We start from the raw sequence: 19,194 nt of genomic DNA on the forward strand, positions 1-19,194 counted from the left end.
GGATTCTGCTTTCTTATCTCCACAGGGGCCTAGCTTTGGGAGAAGTGGATAACGTTTGCACACCCTAGCTTCATACCTTTCCACAATGCACTGTCCCCTGGTAGTGGGGATTCTTCCTGCCCACTCAAGGCTGAGATTTGCTTAGATGCTAAGCCTTCTGCTTCTCTTCAGCTAGTATTCAGAAAATCACCATCACTGGCCTTGTCCTGAAAGACGTGAAATACGCTTGGTAAGACAACCACTTCTGCAAACAATGAAAATGCAGAAATGCAGGAGGTCTTCTGTATCCCATCTCTGTAAAGCATTTGATGGGATGCCATATAGGGGGTTATGTGTTAAACCCATGAAGATGGAGATCAATGGAAGCACGGTATGGTGGGTAAGGAGATGCTTAAAATAGACATCCCAGAATCCCAGAATGGTCAGGGTTGGAAGGGACCTCTGGAGATTGTCTAGTCTAACCCCCCCGCCAGAGCAGGGTCACCTACAACAGGTTGCACAGGATGGTGTCCAGGTGGGTTTTGAACGTCTGCAGAGTTGGAGACTCCACAACATCTCTGGGCAGCCTGTTCGAGTGCTCTGCCACCCTCAAAGTAAAGAAGTTCCTCCTCATGTTTAGGTGGAACTTCCTATGTTCAAGTTTATGCCCATTACCTCTTGTCCTATCACTGGGCACCACTGAAAAAGACTGTTCCCATCCCCCTGGCACCCTCCCTTCAGGTATTTATAACTATTGATAAGATCCCCCCTCAGTCTTCTTTTCTCTAGACTAAACAGACCCAAGTGCCTCAGCCTTTCCTTGTAAGAAAGATGCTCCGATCCCCTAATCATCTTTGTAGCCCTTTGCCATACCCTTTCCAGCAGTTCCCTGTCCTTCTTGAACTGGGGAGCCCAGAACTGGACACAATACTCCAGACGCGGCCTCACCAGGGCAGAGTAGAGGGGGAGGCTAACGTCCCTTAACCTGCTGGCCACACTGTTCTTGATGTGCCCCAGGATGCTATTGGCCTTCTTGTCCACCAGGGCACATTGCTGGCTCATGGTCATCCTGTTGTCCACCAGGACTCCCAGGTCCCTTTCCACAGAGCTGCTCTCCAGGAGGTCAGCCCCCAACCTGTACTGATGCATGGGGTTATTCCTCCCCAGATGCAGCACCCTACACTTGCCCTTGTTGAACTTCATAAGGTTTCTCTCTGCCCCACTCTCCAGCCTGCCCAGGTCATGCTGTATGGCGGCATAGCCTTGTGGTGTGTCAGCCACTCCTCCCAGGTTTGTGTCATCAGCAAACTTGCTGATGGTACACTCCATCCCTTCATCCAGGTCACTGATGAATATATTGAACAGGACCAGACCCAGTACTGACCCCTGGGGAACAGCACTTGTTACTGACCTCCAACTAGACTCTGCACCCCTAACCACAACCCTCTGAGCTCTATCTGCCAGCCACTGTTCAATCCACCTCACTATCCATTCATCTATCCCACACTTCCTAAGCTTGCCCATGAGGATGATGTGGGAGATTGTGTCGAAAGCCTTGCTGAAGTCAAGGGAGACAACATCCACTGCCCTCCCCTCATTCACCCATCCAGTCACACCATCATATAAGGCTACCAGATTAGTCAGACATGACTTACCCTTGGTGTATGCATGTTGACTACTTCTGATAACCTTCTTTTCCTCCAGATGCTTAGAGGTGACACCCAGAACAAGCTGTCCCATCGTCTTTCCAGGGACATCATCAAGTAGTGTTGAAAGGGAAGATGCTGGCATTAAAGGAAGTTAGTTTATAGAGGAGCAGAGCAGGAGAGCAAAGGAGCAGAGTTGGACCTTTTTTTTTTTTAACATTTTCACTGTAGCATGGAGAATGGGGTGGCACTGATGGGAAATGCTAGTGACACAAAGGTTTGCGAGAAGATGAAGATTTGAATGATCAAGATATAAAGAAAAACTGAATGGTCTGAGGACTGAGGGATAAGAGTGGGATAGATTTCCGCAAAAACATAATGTCAAATATTTAGCTTAGACAAGGGTAAGAAAAAATCTTCTATTGTAAACCAGAAACTAATCACGTAAAATCAACTGAGGATGGGAATTTGGAAATATTATTTACCAGGGTAAGTAGCACTACTGGTGTGATACAGCCAAAAGGACAAATATGAACAGGAGAGCAATTACCTGGAGAAAGAGGGATGGCTATTTTTCAGACCTCATCTGGAACTCCACGTCCTACATGGGGCTCCCTTCTTCAGGTAAGATGAACTCAAACAAAACAGGCACAGAGAGACATGGTTAGGTTCAGTAAGGGAATGGCAATCATCTTGTGAGGAGAAACTAGAAGAATGTGGCATCTTTTTAGCAAAGCAGTCTTTCAGTTCATAAAGGTGTTACAGAAAGGAAATAACTATTTAAGCTAAAAGACAGGATTGTCAGAAAAGACAGAAATAAACTGTATAAAAGTAAACTGGCCATGTGCAAATTCAGAATGGAAATTAGAAGAACTTTCTTAACCAGTATAGCAATGGGAGTAGAGGAAGTGGAAAAAAACCTGCTAAAATGGAAGTTGATAAAAAAGGATATAATACGATGTCTGCAATAACAAGAGTCTGGTTTATGTGACTCAGGAGTAGTCACTGAGCTCAAAGGCCAGTTTCTTAAATTAGATGTATTTTTATAGTTCATGAAATCAGCATACCTATGGCAGTAAAGTACTGTCTAGCTAAATGAGACTGGATTCATATGTTCAGGTGAGGAGAGAGCATTAAGATCATCTATTCTGAACTCTAATGTAATACAGCCCGTAGAAACCCACTCATTCATTTTTGCTTCAGGCTCAAAGTGTCTCTTTGATCTATAGCACATCTTTTCAGAAAGGTATTCAGATTTAATTTAAATGCTTCAAGTGAAGTAGAATCCACCACTTTTAACAGCAACATCTATTGAAACTGCAATGCAGATGGGGTTTGAGAGAACAGCTTTTGACCTTTGTGATTTTTTTTTCTTTTTTGCCATCGTTGACAGGCTTTATGAGGAAATAAATCAGACGGATCATTGTGGAAGATATTAAACTTCCTACATCTATTCTGATCTGATGAATTCCTTTTCAATAGTCTCAGGAGGAGTTAATGGCCTGTGGTATGTTCTTTCTGCTATCGGGCCCAATTTTGAACTCAGTGAAGTTATTCTCGTTTACACCAAGTAAGAATCTTATCCTTTATGCACATGATCAACAGACTTCATGGGATGAGTAAATATTTTCTAAGTAATCCAGCAGGCTGGAAAATAGCTATATATCTTACCTCTCGGTATAGGCAGCAGACTGTTTTATGGTATGCTGTGTGCAGTGCACAACATTTGATTTCTTACACAGATAGGAAGCTCTTTGAGTAATTTCTATTTCCTTTAATACTAGCTTCCTAAATCTGGCACAGAATCTGAGCTAATCCTTTAAATTCTCCCTACAGTTGGAAAATAGAGATAAATACTTGCCAACAATTAGCCATCTCATCTGTTTTATATACTTGGGATGGATCTCCTTCAGGTTAGAAAACTAACTTAAATTACAGACTTACCTTTTAAGTGACTGCAATTTAGTGAATGGAATCCTATTTATAAATTCTGGAAAAGAAATATCCTCATGATAGGGAATTCTAGGTGGCTGTCACAGAATAAATTTGGAGTAGTGCAGTGGTAGGAGTAAATAAACCAAAATAGCAGTACTCAGATGCAAACAGAGATCTGATTTGTGTGTGATGGAGAAAAAAGACAGGAGAGGAAGCCATTCAGATCTGGGAATAATTTTACTCCTCATAAAGAGCTGCAAGCTTTAGAAACCAAGTATGGAGCTGAACCCAAGCATAGCCAAATAGTGATTAGATTCATGGTTATTCTTCTCTTGCGACATTTCTGTTTGGTTGTAGTATTTCATTGGTACCCTTTCCAGAGATCTCAGGCACCCTGGAGCGCAGTCCTGTGCAACCAGCAGTGTGCATCCCGGAGGATGCTCCCACTATGTATAACATCTTTTGACAACAAGCTTATTGTTTGCAGCACTGTGGTTATGCCTTATTTTTAGGACCCAAAGACTCTTTCAAGAGCAAAGTGCAATGGTGCCAGACTTTGAACTAAATCTCAGACTAATGAAAATCCTTGCCCAAGCGACCTTTTTTATGTAAAGTCAGCACACTGTTAAGCATGTCTTTCATGAGGATAGTTTGAATATGTTTAATCTGTACTATGGTGCTACGAAAAGAAAGAGCAAACTCTGGACTTAGCTACAGCAGTCAGCACAATCATCTGAAGGTCAAGTATTTTTAGAGGTCTGACTTGGATTAGAGTATGACCCCCATGCGCATGAATCATCACAAGGATTAATGAAGTGAATAAAGTGTGTGTGCTTGTTAATCTCATCTATGGACATGACAAAGGAAGAAATTCTTCACTTTGAGATAGTAAATGGTTTAGCAAAGAGAAGACACAAAGCCTAACCATATGCTGATGGGGATCTTACAGCTTAATGGAAAAGTGTCTTTTATTATTCTACCAGTTAAGAACTACAGGGATTGTGCTCAAAGGAGGCATGACATGAAACGATCCTGTTTCACTTTTAGCCGTGAAGTTTTCACTCTTCTTCCTTTTGGCATTCCCACCTCCGTTTTAAATGTGATCTATTGTATAGATTCTATTTTAAATTAAAACTAGAATTTCATGATTTGCACTGATTTTAGTTCACACTTCCTGTAAATTCCTCTCTCTCATGCCATGGATATAAACATGGTTGCTCAAGATTTGGGTTTGGCTTGGCCAAATGCTTTCACAGGGGCAAGTATTTTTCATAGCAACTCTGATAACATAAAGTAGGAAGTTTACTAACCTAATTTTAGCTTGACATGTTGCGTTAGTTCTTTAACAGAAGTTCTTTAACAGTAGTTCTTTAACAGTAGTTTAGCAGAAGCCTCTGCCATTCCAGCTCTTCACCCAGGGCAGATATTCTAAGGCAGAGAAGTTCCATAAAGATTGTCTTCCCTGGCCTGGCAGAGGAGGTTTTTAAAGTTTCAGAGTCAGCTCTAAGATAGACTAGGTGCAGAGCTTTGAAATCCTTCATGGATGGTGGCAACCAGAGGCTCGTCCTCAGAAGCTCATCCCTTCTGGCAAGTACAGTTTGACATAGAATGAGTCAAGTGGATCAGAGGAAGCACATCATGGCCTCCAAAAGGTTGAGCTGGTCTTAGTTCTTAGAAGAACTTCTGGAAATACAAAAGCCCTGGGTTTGTTCCAGTATGCGTCTTCTTTCTTTCTATGTCAGTAAAGGAGGGTTTGGCCACTTCCTGTAGCATTGAAGAGAATCCTCTTTGTGCAATAGCCAAGAGTATCCTAGCCCCAGAAAACTTGTGAAAGCTGAAAAAAGGGGAACTAATTTTACAGTAGTGGTTAACATTTGGAGCTTAGCGCTGGATGGTACTGAGATTCCTCTGAAAGCAGTTCAGCACTCTCAACTCTGATTACAGTCTTGGGAGGCCGACAGTCCCTCAGCATGGGCTTCTTAGCTTTTCTGAGGACCGGGTTCTTTATGGCGTCTTTCTTCAATGGCTTCAGTAGGAAATTAGTTTTTAGTACAAATGTGAATTGCACATGTGCAAGTTATAAATCTGGATCATTGCCAGTAGGTAAAGCCGCTAACTCTGTTATTTGGTAGTTACTATAAAGTTTTCAGTAATACTCTTCAGTTCTCTTCCTGTCCTTTCAGCTACAGAAAAAAACATTTGGAAAGAAAAGAGCCTTTTTATGTATAGAGGGGATTAAATGAATAGCACTTGCGGGACAAAGATGAGTGGGAATGAAAATACGAGTTTTTTCAGCAAATGTTTATAGTCTGCAGATGATAGCATTTTCATATTCAAGCTTTTTAAAAAACAGCACTTGGGGGCAGAAATGAAAGGTTTGTGTGTGAGGGGATTAAACCGAAAAAGCAATACAACTATTGGAATCAGAAAAGACCCCAGTGTCCACAGAGCGCTGCAGAGCAGCAAAGTTTAATGTCAGTGGGATTGTGAAGGTCAGTGAGCAGATGAGGGTTGATGGAAACCCTCTCTGGAGTGTGAAAAGACTATACACATGGTAGAAGAGTCCCAGGGGATTTCTGAGTTTCAGGGGGCTGTGAAGCCTGTAGCTCACTTGCTGTGTAGTGTTATTTTGATGGCATCAGTTTGTCTACAGTAGCCACAGAAATATAAAGAAACTCCCATTCAACTTTCAGAGCATGGATGTTTTACCCTGAATGAGACTTAAGGAATTAATAATGTTGAAAGCTAAAACTTGCTTACTTATATTTGTTTCTTAATTGTTGTATGTGTTTACTTACTTTGCCAAGCAGAGGTATGCCTCAGTGAAAGTGGGGATTGAGTGTCATATTATCCTGAAACAGAAGAAATACGCTTGTCAAAATAAATATCAAATTTGCATTTTTTTGAGCAAAATTTCATGACAGATGTTATGTACTTCCCGTGTACTAATTCTAAACATTACTGGGGACCACATTGCCTGCCTGGCTGCCCATAGTATGTAGTTTTCAATAAGGCATTAAGAAAGCATCTTTATAGGGAATAATATAATTATAGTTACATAACTGATGTCTATAAACAACACCACAATAACCTAGTCCTCATTTTCTAACATGTAAGTATCTGATTTTTGGATCACAAAAGAACTGTATACCTGTCTGGGTCTCATATCATTAGGGACACTTCCCACCCACGGCTGGAGGGCAGCAAGGAAGATTCAGAGAGAAAGTGTCACATTTTTCTGGCAGATTTATTCTTTTTCCCTCAGAAAAATTAGGGCAGAGAGGAAGGTTAGATATATCATTTCTAATCTGTACTGACAGTGACTTGCCTTATAAACTTCTTCTGATTTACATGGGCATAAACATAATCAGAATCAAGTTCCCGGTGTTTAGACCTGAATATGAAATATGCACGTCCTTTTCCAGGAGAAAAACTCTGCATCAGCTCCCCCTTGCTTGAAAAAGAAGGTGATATTCTGAAGATGTGTCTGAAGCCTTTTGATTCATCATTGACAAAGGCTGTTCTCTATATTTTTCAGGCATCTTTCTTCACAGCCATCTGCACTTTGAAGCACAGGCAGTTTCAAGATATGCTGAAAATGCCAGGGGTCAAAAGTAGCAGCTCTTATGTTAGTAACAGCTCCCATACATTGAGCCCTGCCTATGTAATACAAACCTACAAGAATCATGGGTTCTTTAGCAAGCACTTTTTTAATGAAGTTAGGCTTAATATTATACTTACAGGCTAGATAGTGAATCCCTTACTGACACTGATTAACATGTTAATCCATGATGAATTCATTCTGAAACAAAAAAATTTTATTTTAAACCCGCAGACATGTAGTTTAAATGAATCCTAACCAGGCGCTGGGAAATAGGAAATCCCTGACATAAGCCCTGACATAAAAGCATGGCTTAGTTCATGAAGTACATAAATGAGCAAAAAGGATGCAAAACAGCCAAGAATGCTAGCAGTAAATGAAAAGGTCTGGGGAGGCAGGGAAGGTGAAAAGAGAAATACATGGACTTGGTAAGTGAGTTTACTCATACTTAAGGACTTCTTTTATTTTAATATGAGCCAAATATCAAATATGTATTTCAGAGAGTTTTCAGATGAAAGGCTTCGAAGAAACCTGGTGGTGTATGGGAAGAGGAGGCTGCATCCTTTGGGAGGGAGTGTGGATCACAGGCAGACCTGCCGCACGAGGTTTGCTTTCTGGTGGAAGAGTTGTTGCTTTAGGGGAAGTGAGAGTGTTCGAGGCACTAGACCTTGTTAAAGCAGGAACATATGAGTGATGTTGGCGCCAGGCCATGGAGTGCCTGGATAGGAGTTCAGCACAGAGCTGGCTGGGGATTTTCTGATGAAACTCTTTTGTCAGAACAGGAACCCTTTGTGGAGACATATCCCCATTTAAACTCGCTCCCTGGTGACTAGATTTCCAGTGCTAGTGTGAAAAGCGTGGTCAGAAGGAGGACATGACGCACCTCTGACCAACACCCTGATGGCCAACACACTCACCTGGGCCACAGGAGTCCCCCTCCAAGTGCCTGTTCTGGGACGAGGGGTATTATACATTCACACTGCCTTTCTCCAGGCCTCATGAAGAGGGGAGAGCACCAGGTTAATCCAGCTATACATGTCCCAGCCCAAAACTGGGACTGGCATGGGACACAGCAGGATTTGCCTACTCCTGAGTGTACAGACATGGCTGGGAAACCTAGGTTTGTTTTGATGATCAGGCCACTGCCTCTTCTGAGCTGGGATGCTCACCAACTCATGTGTTGGGCTGTATCATTTGTATAAAGAGTTTACATTTTTATTGGCTGGAGTGCAGAGGAACATAGTCATCATGAAAGAGGGTTTTACATTGTTAATGGCTACAAACACCCATTATTTCAAAGTGAAAGTAAAAGCCCTGACAGGCAAGAAATCAATTCCCAGTGACACTAACAGGAGCCCAGTTCACTCATATAGCCCAGAGGAAACTGAGAGGCTCCGGATCCTCCTCTGAAACACAGCTTTATTGACCCTCTTAATAGTTCAGGGTGTGGTAGGTGGGAGGAAAGAAAGGAGAGAAGTCAGTAGCAGTATTTGGTGCTGAGGGACCACACCAGACTGCTTTCTGGGTGGATTCTAGCTCGCTCTGAGGTGGAACTGGGGTGATGCTGGGGTCAGCGCATTGCTGAACTGCAATGAATCAGTGCTTCTCAGAGACTGGGCTTGCTGCTTAGGGCTGCACACCATGCTAAAGCAGCTACCCAGCCTTGGGTTGGGTCAGGGCAAAGCCATCTCATGGCAGGCATGCCCACAGTTTTAAATACTAAGGCCAGATCCTCATCCCACGCATGCACCCCCACCCCCCACCCCCCACCCCCTTTTGCATCACTTTAACAAAGAAATCCTAAAAGGGAAAGAAACATGCTCTTCCTTTGGAGCACTATAAGAGCAGAAAGAGTCTGCTGTGAAACAGAGATGCTGTCCCGCTGGGGATGCTCTTGTGTGAGATACATCTTGTACGACTTCAGTTTCTTGGACTCACTTTTTGGTCAGTGGAAAGGAACAAGCAGTTTAAGGGCAGAGTTCACCTGTGCTGTCTTCATGCCTATTTTAGGATAAGCTAAATCACTCCCCAGCTGTCCCCATTCCTCTGCAGAAGCTGTGAAGGCACACTAGACAGATGACTCAGCCAGCCATATACATGTCTAACACTGGTTGAAAATACTCTCATTCTTTTCATGTGGTCAGTTGCAGGATTAGCCGTGGACTCAATCTTAGCTATCTAAGCCGTGTGAGGCATAGAAGTTTCCAAAAAGTTTATCTGCTATAGTATTGTCGATCATAAGTCAGCTACCCAAAATCATGAAAATGGTGTAAGACGTTATTAAATACAATACTTCTGTCTTCTTTCTTCTACTTCAGCCTTTGGAGTTTTCAGGTATGTTTTGTGATGCTTTCCACTCTTACCCTTCATCTCCTGGCCTAGATGAAAGGATATTTTAAAATGAGGGGAAGGAGTCTTCTAATTGTTTGACTCTGGGAGCTGAGTATAAACTCAGCAGCCATGTCAGTGCCACATATATTCCAATGCAAAATAATTCTCCATAAATAAGATCTGTTAGGACACTAGTATTTTGCTAAGAGTCAGAAATGGGAGTATAGTTCAGTTTTACAATTGAAATTTTACTAGCTGTTATGGTGTTGCACTAAGATGTATTTGCTAAGGTTGAACCCAAGACATGAGGTGTAGTAGACTGACTACAATCTCAGTCAGACCCAGTGCTGCAAATACCTTCAAGGACAAAACCAGGCGCTCCCATTTCCCACTGGTTTGAAGGCGTTTGTCCTACTGTTTGGACTGCAAACATGTCTTCTTTAGGTGGCATTGCCCATTTAGATGAGTGCCAAAATGCTGTCAAGGCTGATGGCACACGGCAGCTGTTTCACTCATCATGGGTGAGCAACTTATTGTGAAATCATGAAAAAGCTCTTCTATTTTGCGCTACTGTTTAGGCAGGAGTTTAATCAGGAAATGCAGAAACTCGTATTGAGTAGAGACCTCAATGCAATAAGTGATGTTGCAAGATGTGAAGTATCCCTTTGGCTGAAGGCCAAATGGTGTGACAGCCTGAGATCTGTCTCTGCAGAACTTATATAGGCTGTGCCTCCTGATTGCCTCTTTGAGGTTGCAAGCTCAAAGCTGAATATAGTTCTTAGCCATCTTCTCTGTTCTGCGTTTATCATTGCACTGAGCATAAATTCCAATGGCAAACAAACTTTTATTATCCACTATCAACATCCCACTGTTCAAAGAGCTTGCTACCCAGGACAAACCAGTTTTTCAAGTCCAGACCTGAACTTATGACTGGCTATGCAGTGAATCATCTGATATGGCGCTTTGGTCACAGCCTGACTGTGGAGAGGAACCTCAAAAGGGGAAATGGAGGTTGTAAAAAAAGAAGAAAAAGACTCAAAGTGAAGAAACGCTCAGAGGAGAAGGAAGATAAAAACTTTATAATACCAACTGCAGCTGCTTGGGAAGTGTCAACAGAGAGATGCTTTACTCCAGGTTCTTTAAAGGTGTACTGGCTTTTTTTTTCTGCCAAAACATGCCTCTCCCTCTCCGGTTTCGTGTGTGACACAGCGGGCAAAGTCAGCATGTCGTCACAGCTGCCCTGTTGCGGTGCAGAGCTGTGTGCGCTGCGTCAGAGGCCCCCACCCCACGCTGCACCCAGGCTGTGCTCTGATAATCCTCCTCATCTGTAATGAGAAGCAGCAAGTGAATGGGGTTTTACAACTTCTGTACTGGGAAAAGCTTTTGAGCAGTTTGTGGCACAGGCATTGCTATTTGTAAGGCATAGCTGATCATCTAAACAGTTAGTGGAGGGGTAATGGGAGCAATTTCACATGCAGCCAAATAGTGACAACATTTCTCATGCCATTGCTGCCATTCATAAGCTTCTGCAATTATCTGCATAACCTTCATACTTGTAGGTACAACTGCAAACATAATCTGTGCCATAATTGTGGCTTTCCCCTTCTCCAAGACATATAGAAAAGCACTGTGTAGCCAGGAAATAAGAAATCATCAGCTCATAGAGAAGATTTAACCTGAAAATCTGTCACTTAATTGAAACTGCTTGTTTGCTTTTAATCTTAAATGACAATATTTTTACTTTGGATACCACTAAATATAGATATGAAACATGTAGGAATTGTAGTTTCTATTCAGCAGCCATATTTAACATCCATGAGGAAATGTATTTAACTTTGGCGTTATTTTCTATTTGCCATCTTAGAAAAGAAGCGTCTATCATGTCCTAGGAAAGTCTACTTTTGCTTTTTCCAAAGAGATCAGTAAACTTATAAAATGCAGGCAGATTCCTCAAGGTTTAGGAAGAACTCCGATCTTACCAGAACTTGCTTGTGGTTAATGTTCAATAGGCATATTTAAAAAAAGCTACCAAAAAGCAAAGAAAATCCCAGAAGTTCTGGCAAATTTCTTCAACATCCACAGCCATAAGTATAAAATTGTGATGAGAACAAGTTTCAGATCTAATTCACGTCTACCTTCAGCTGTTCAAATTTCCTAGACCAAATGAGAAACTCAGCTGTGCTGGTCTCACACCTCCTGAGGCTGGAGGCTGGGGAAGGGTCCAGAGATGCTGTGAAGCACTTCGCCTGCAGACAGGCCTGGGGTCCTCTGACAGCCTGGGACTGTATACCACTCCAGGAATCACTCCGGGGTGTTGCTGGCACAGACCCCACCCACCTGCCCAAAATCCAAGAGTGCTGTGAAGGAAAGTGGGGAGGCAAAGAGGGAGTGGGCCACTTGTGCGTGTGAAGGCCTTGGACACCAGCCTTTCCCGAAGGGCCAGTGTGTGAATGCTCACGCTTGCTTCCTGTAGCATCACTGCCCTACCACAGTTTCCTTCAGACATCTCTGACTGAACACCTGGGCTAAGCATCTCACAGAGAACACTGTTACAGCTTAAACCTTCTTTAATAGCTAGCTACTGCGCGTGAAGATACATAGCTGTGTAGTTTTTGGTGCAAAATGCTGTTTCCAAACCCCGCTTACAATAAACTAAGTTTACTGCAACTGCATGGTCTGATTGCAGACTTATCTCTCAAATCCTGTGTCATCTGTGATTCTCTTATTACCCTTCATGGCCCTTTTCATATAATTTTATATGGCCCTTTAAACTTTTCTCATGATTCATCTGTGGCTATGGCATCCCTCCATAAAGACACCCACATTTCTCAACTTACTTATTTGTTGAGTGCTTTAGATCTAAACCATACCACTCAGTTGTTTCTCCCAGTCCTTACAAAATCTGTATTTCATGAGCACAATTATTTTTAGGAACATTCTCAGATTCAGGGTGGATATTGCGAAATAAGCTAGTCAGACAGCCAATCTCCTAGAGTTAGAAAAAAGAGTCTTACTCCAGAAAGGAGCCCAGAAAGTTAAAGGCAGGTATAGAGCCACTCATAAAAGTGGGAATGGCTGTGTCTGTTTAAATACATTTAGTGAAAGTGAATGGAGAGATTACAACATCACACCTTCATTAAAAGCTGGCTTAGAGAGCACCCAGAGGAAGTTGTTTTCAATGTAGAGTAGATTTTATTTGTTGTAGATCCTATAAATCCAGGGTCTAAGTTGCATCTTTTTGTCACCATCTACAGGTGTGTTATATACTAACACTTTCCATTTTTTTTCAAATACATACAGCTGAATTGAAGAATGTGAACCGACAGTGACGTCTGAAAAATGGGCTTGGGACAAGAAGGCTTCATAAATCAGTTCAGTCCGGCACGTCCTTAATCTCTCTTATTTAAATCCTTTGTGCTCACCTGCAAAATAAAGCTTCTTTTTTTATAACGAGCCCAGGGGAACCTGTGTCTGACCCTCATACCTCCAAGGACTGGTATATGGGGCTTCTCTAGAAAATGGGCTGATAGAAAAACCAGAGCAATGATGCCTTTATTTTCCCCTCAGGATTCCTAGTTTGAGGAGCACAAAAGAAAACAAACAAGACATAAAACAAAACTAATGAAACAGGTTTATTGCCTTGTCTTCTGGGATGAATCTGGCTCCTGTTGCCGAGAGGTATCCTGAATCTGACGCCAGAACCGTGATTGCTGTGCTGGGGCTCACTATACTTCTGGAAACCTGCACAGCTGGACAATTTGTGCACCACAGTGCTCAGGTTCCCGGGGTCCTGATTTGGTGAGGAAGAGGAAAAGGATCTGAAGCAGACACCAAGAGAGAGAAAATGGTGGCAGATTCCTTACCCATCCTCTGCAGGGATAACAAAGACCCATCACTTTATTCCGGTAGAACGTTTGGAGTGGGAAGGTGAACACAACCGAATGAATGTTGTCAGTGTGGGTAATGAGAGAGTAAACCCTGTAACCTAAAAGCAGGTCGTGAAATGTTTTTATTCTCACTTCCCCTTCTTTTGAAACTATGACTTTTGCTGCATTATCTATTTACTTTTGAGGTGTAGGACAAGACTAACAGGATGTTAGAAAAGCACAAATCACAAGGGTTCAGTAAGAGTCCGGAGACTCCGTGATAACACCTGGTAGTGCTTCCCCAATGCTCTGGTTAATATTTACCTGTGGTATAGGAACTATTTAAGTAACTGTTGATACCTTGGTCACAATTTTTGCTTTTAGTAGCAGAGCACGGTGTATTTGACGTGGTCTGAGAGGTTTTCTGAAGACACAGGAACAACTTTTATATCAAGGTCAAACTCCTAGGAAAGCTTCTTCTGCAGTGCTCATTTTTGCCTCGGCTTGTTGAAAATGGCGGGGGTAAGCGGCTGCATGAAGTATTCCATGTTCATCTTCAACTTCTTATTTTGGGTAAGTTGGTATTTAAATTGTTATTAGTGATGTGTGAAATGTGTTTGACATTATCTGAAGGCTGTAGTTGAAGAAACTGTAAAGAAAATAGAGCATAAGTGGAAACAGAGTGTGAATCTAAATCAGGGAGGGGAGAATATGTTTAACTTTTGCCTTTCCCTTTGTCTTTTTCCTTCAAAATAGCTTTCCCTCTGCATTCAAAAGTAGACCAGCCAGGAGTCTGTGTCCCTGCCCATATTGTGCCCCTCATATAAAGGCACATCACTCATTTCAGTCAGAAGATACACTCTCCACTTACAATGAATCGTTCTCTTGCTTTTATTGTCTGCTGCTGGCACCCAAATGGCATAATCCTGAAAAAGCAGTTGCAACAGAAGATATGCAAAATTCACTCGTATTTTTAGCCTCCTAATTGATAAACGATTTTCATATCCTTCTTTGAGGTTCTTTGCTATATGTTCAGTGTCATAATTAGTTTCTGATGGTGGACAGTGAACGTTTGTAAAATAGTATGGGCTGGCAGTACTGCCAATAGCTGTATCAAGGCAGACACAGCACAGGACAGCAGGCAGGTTTCTGGATGGCGTTTGAACTGTATTTGGCTATTTATCACATCTCAGCTGGTTTGCAAGTATTTCAGGTCCTGGAAACTCAGGAAAGGTTTGAGTTAAAGAACTTTTCTCTCATGGTTCAACCTCACTGTCAGCTTTCCCGACAAGAGATTTGTCAGGTTCACCAGAGGTTCACTGAAACCAGAAGCGGAACTACAAGCCACATTATGGGCTTCGCCTCAAGGGATTTTTTTTGAGTGAAAAGGTGATACCATTCAAAAGGGACCACAAACAGTAGCCTTGGAAAATTTGTGGCTTGCCAAAATGAGAAGAATTAGCAAAACTCTTTGATCACTTTGGACCTCACAAAGAAATTCCTAACAGGGCAATGATGGTTTGGACTGCCTCCCCCCTTTTCTTCCTCCACCTCCATCAAGGCAGATTGAAGATATTTGACATCTGTGTTGAAGTTTTTCTGCAATGGTACTTAAAAGAGTCCATAAGTTTCTGACTTGGAATTCCTGCCCCTCAGCAAGTTTTTCCTGTTCACGTTCATCTGTATTTACTGTAAGCTAAAACATAGGCAAATGTCTCAGACTAGCGTTAGAAAAGTTCCAAATTACTTCTGGAGCGAATATGTGAATAATGGCCATGCCAAAGCCTCCAGTGACAGCATGGGGCTCCTAGGAGAAAACACAGGATGTGATCCTGGGGAGGGGGAGGGGCTTGAAAACTCAGGAAAGAAGCAGGTGTGGAACAAACTTCCCTAACCTGTCTTTATGCCAAGGTAGGAAAACCCATACTCTGTACTGAGAGCATTTGCTGTGCATGTGACTGCCTGGGTGGGACAGAGGAGGACAGGAATGCAGCTATAGTTACTTATTTTAAAGGAAGGGATTTAGCACTACCAAGATAGGGAAGAACAGACGTGGTGCAAACAGGAATATGTGCCAACGGAGTACAACAAAGATGAATTTTTTCCTTCACATTCCTGTCTTTAATTCCTGGAAATCATTAAATTGCTGTACTAAAGTACAGGGAACAGTGATGTCATTGCTCTCATAGCTGTTTTCCTGGTGCACAAGGCAGTTGGCAAATGGAAAATTAAACCGATAGTGGGAAATGAAGGTGACTTTAACCTTAAAGAGATGACAGCAACGGCTGCATATTTACCTGGCGTTCTTTCATTTCAAGCCCTTTACAATCTGTCTGGGAGTGTCCCTTCTTAGGGGACTTGGGAATGGCCTTTCTAGCCTTCTAGCACCTCTTCTTAAGCAGATTTTAAAGCATAGCCCAAAGCGTGTAAGCCCTGGAATGGTCTAAGCTAGCTCTGCAAAGTGGCTCTGGCTTTGCTACCCTTTGCCTCATCTCTTACGTGACATGTGCCCTTGGGGAATCTGCAGCCCTGTGCTGGACTCTAGCTTGTGCATAGAGTTTTGTATCCTCCCAGTTTGGTGAAAGAAAGCTGAGAACAGGCTTTTGAAGATCTGTGCTTTGGAGCAGAGTGCCTATGGGGAGCTTGTAATAGTCCTTAAATTCATCCTTAAGTCAGTTTTGTGCTTTAAACCTGACAGTTCAGATTTTTCCTGTTTCCCTTCTTCAGAGTTTGCAGGATATCTCACCTGCTGCCCTCATTCTGTCAGCTTCTGCTACTCCATATCATGCAAAATTGCAGAATTCCTTTTTCCTTTGCACTAAAAGTTAAAGTCTGATCCCTAGTTTGATGCAACCTGATTAGTGATGGGGTGATCTTTGATCAGCTGTTAATACCAGACTTGCAGTCCCATCTACAACCAAAGTAGCTCCTTCCCCATACCTCACATCAGGCAAGAAAGTGAACCTCTCGGTCCCCAAAAGTGGCAACACAAACTTAGCAGGTATGCTGAGCCATAGACCGTGTTCTCGTAGGACCTTCCCAGAGCTGTTTATTTGAAGTATCTGAAGGAAGTATTCTAGTCAAATATTTTTCCAAACAGGGGGAACCTTGTATAAAGCTCCTCCTGATACTTTTAAACTGGTTGCTTAAAACGTGCTCCAGTGGAGGGAATTTCAAAAAAGTATGGTATTCCCATGTCTGAGAAGTAGAACGTCTTCGTATACTGCTGGTCCAGAGTCATGTCAGGCTTATCTGAGGTGGTATTAATTTAAATACACTGTTTTCTTCATCACACCAGACTGAAGGGCTTGAAAGACCCATTGAATTTGAGGGACAACAGTCCTGTTCCTGATCAGTTTATGAGACCATGACAAGGTCACTGATTCTTAGTCAAGGGTTGAGGCGAAACTTCTATAGACATCCAGTTTAGAGAAAACAGGTGAAGACCTTTTCAAAGAAGGTCTTTTTATTCCCTTGGAAAGTACTGGTTCATTAAAAATGAAACACTTTCCTGAAATGAAAGTTTCTTTAGTCAAAACTTCATTTTAAAAAAACTTAATTAGGATGAAGTATTCCAGCAAACTTGAAATGTTCTAATTGGACTTTTTGGGAACGGACCATTTTGATTTGTTATTTCAAAACTTTTCTTTGTGCGTTCTTATATACTTTGTATATTATAAAAATAAAAGGAAACAAAACATTAAGATTTTAATGAAATGGAGCATTTTTTTTAATCAGTCTAAACCAACTCTATTTTTATCATTAAAATCTATACACCTTACTAGAAATTTTGATTCATAAATAATATTTCTTTTTTGAATGAAGGAAATGAATATTATAGCATTCCCATCTGATTAGTAAGTTCCTGTGCATTCAGCTCCATTTACTTCTACTACCGTGCTGTATTTTACAAGAGGCCCTATATAACAAATAAGGCAGTGGTCCAAATTCTGTTTAGATTTATAGCAATAGCCACTTCAGTGGAAATTTTCACATTAGTGAGCCCATGCTGTCTGGTGCATAGCCACATGGCTCACATAGTACTGCTGAACAGGACCCAAATATAGAGTCATATGATACCATCAGTTTCTAGACAGATTCAGTGGGATTCAGAAGATTTCAGTGGGGAGTTCTAGTTAAATTTGATAACATGATGTAGCTGTCATCGATCGTACAACTTTCCTTTTCATGTTTAAAATGTACTTATAGGAGCTTTACTTAGAGCAGGAAAATGTGTGGTACTCATGTTTGAGTGCTGGCTCTGTTCCATATTAAATAATCTGCTAAAGTCATTATGGTCTTTGATGCTGAATATTATACGAAACCTTTAGTGGGGAAAGCATTTTTTTAGGAAAAATTATCTAAAACATATAAAAGTAGCTCGTTCAATTTAAAAATGTTAGGAGTAGTCCCAGTCTTCCTGGGAAGCTCATAACAACATTTCAGGGCCATTTATGACTTGAGTATTAATGACTTACAGAAAGATATGTCTAAATCTGACTAGACTTTGCTCCTCAGCAAAGTCTAGTCCTCTCTTTCCTGTCAGTCCTCTCAGTAGGCAAAATTCTTACACCTGATTAGCCTCTTAACTACCTGTCTCCAACACTTAATAAAGAAAAATTCTGTGTGAGAATCATCATGGACAAGGTTGGGAATAGAGTAACTGGCGCATAGTGGAATGGTACCTCAACAATCAACAAAACAGGAGCACAACTAGTGATCAAGGAAGGTGTCTGGGATTCATCTGTCCTGACTTCAGTGTCTTAAAGCATGGCATCCTGGTCTAACTTTCACATGTACACGAATGAGTATGTTTTCTTTCTGTAAAAATGTAATGGAAATAATAACTATCACAATAGGCATTTTTATAGGAGGTATATTCTAAGGATTGGAGATGGCCAGATATTGTTGCAACAGAAACAGCAGAAAGACTTTATTTAGAACTTTTCTTGATAGTTTTACCATAGAGAATATGTCTCTAGATATGCGTCCTGAATAATTCTAGAAAGAGTATTTATACCAACATCCCTTATCAAATCTCATGTGTTTCCATTATACAAGAAACAATGTTCTTTACAGTCATGTTATATACATACTATAGCAATTTATATTCTGCTCTCATCTGACAAAACTTCTCTGTGCTTCCCAACCACATGTATAAATCATCAAGGAAATGTGGAGTCCTCTGAGGTAGAAACATCAGGGATTTGGTGCATAACTGAGGATTTAACTACCCTTATGAAGTTTCCTGGATATGAATCAATATTCTATGCTCCAGCAATTCATGTGTCTTTCACTTTGCCAAACAAATGATTTCAGAATTCTGGCCAGCATCTGGTGCAATTTGGATGCTGAACATTAATCTAAACTTGCTGATCTTTCTAAATATTCTTTATTTTCTCCTGCAGGTGTGTGGTTCCATTATTTTGGGAGTCTCTATATGGATACGTGTTAGCAAAGATGCTCAGCAGGTAAATGTGTGCAGTCATACCAGAACCATGTAAAATGTGGAAGCTACTGCATACGCTTTCATTTCCCATCTTCATTTCCACAAATTTGTTATATTTTTGTTGAGGTGGTTTGTGTGGGTAAGGATGCATGCATTTTATGATGTTTAAGATTAAACAAGATGGTGCAGGTAGTCTGATAAAGTGATTGACGTGAGCACAGACATGTGACTACAAGAAATGTCTTCTAGTGTTATTAATGTAGGTTCTTGCAGATGCACACTGATTTCTGTTGGAAAACATGACTCTCTCTTCTGATGAAAACTAATGAGGGTTTTGTTATTGATTTCAGTTTTAGAGAGAATAATGAGGAGCCGTGAGGCTCCTAG

The 19,194-nt window shown here is 41.5% G+C and overlaps 1 protein-coding gene across 1 annotated transcript in view; it reads left to right on the forward strand.

Moving 5' to 3' along the window:
• The first annotated feature begins 13,871 nt into the window (after positions 1-13,871).
• Positions 13,872-19,194, forward strand: part of TSPAN8 (tetraspanin 8) — a 15,278-nt gene continuing 9,955 nt past the window's right edge. Inside the window, exons 1-2 of the mRNA XM_009887782.1 lie at positions 13,872-13,931; positions 18,767-18,829. Coding sequence (XP_009886084.1) covers positions 13,872-13,931; positions 18,767-18,829 — 123 coding nt within the window. The remainder of the gene's footprint in view (positions 13,932-18,766; positions 18,830-19,194) is intronic.

The sequence above is a fragment of the Charadrius vociferus genome, unplaced genomic scaffold (assembly GCF_000708025.1).
Source record: "Charadrius vociferus isolate BGI_N301 unplaced genomic scaffold, ASM70802v2 scaffold125, whole genome shotgun sequence".
Classification (NCBI taxonomy): domain Eukaryota; kingdom Metazoa; phylum Chordata; class Aves; order Charadriiformes; family Charadriidae; genus Charadrius; species Charadrius vociferus.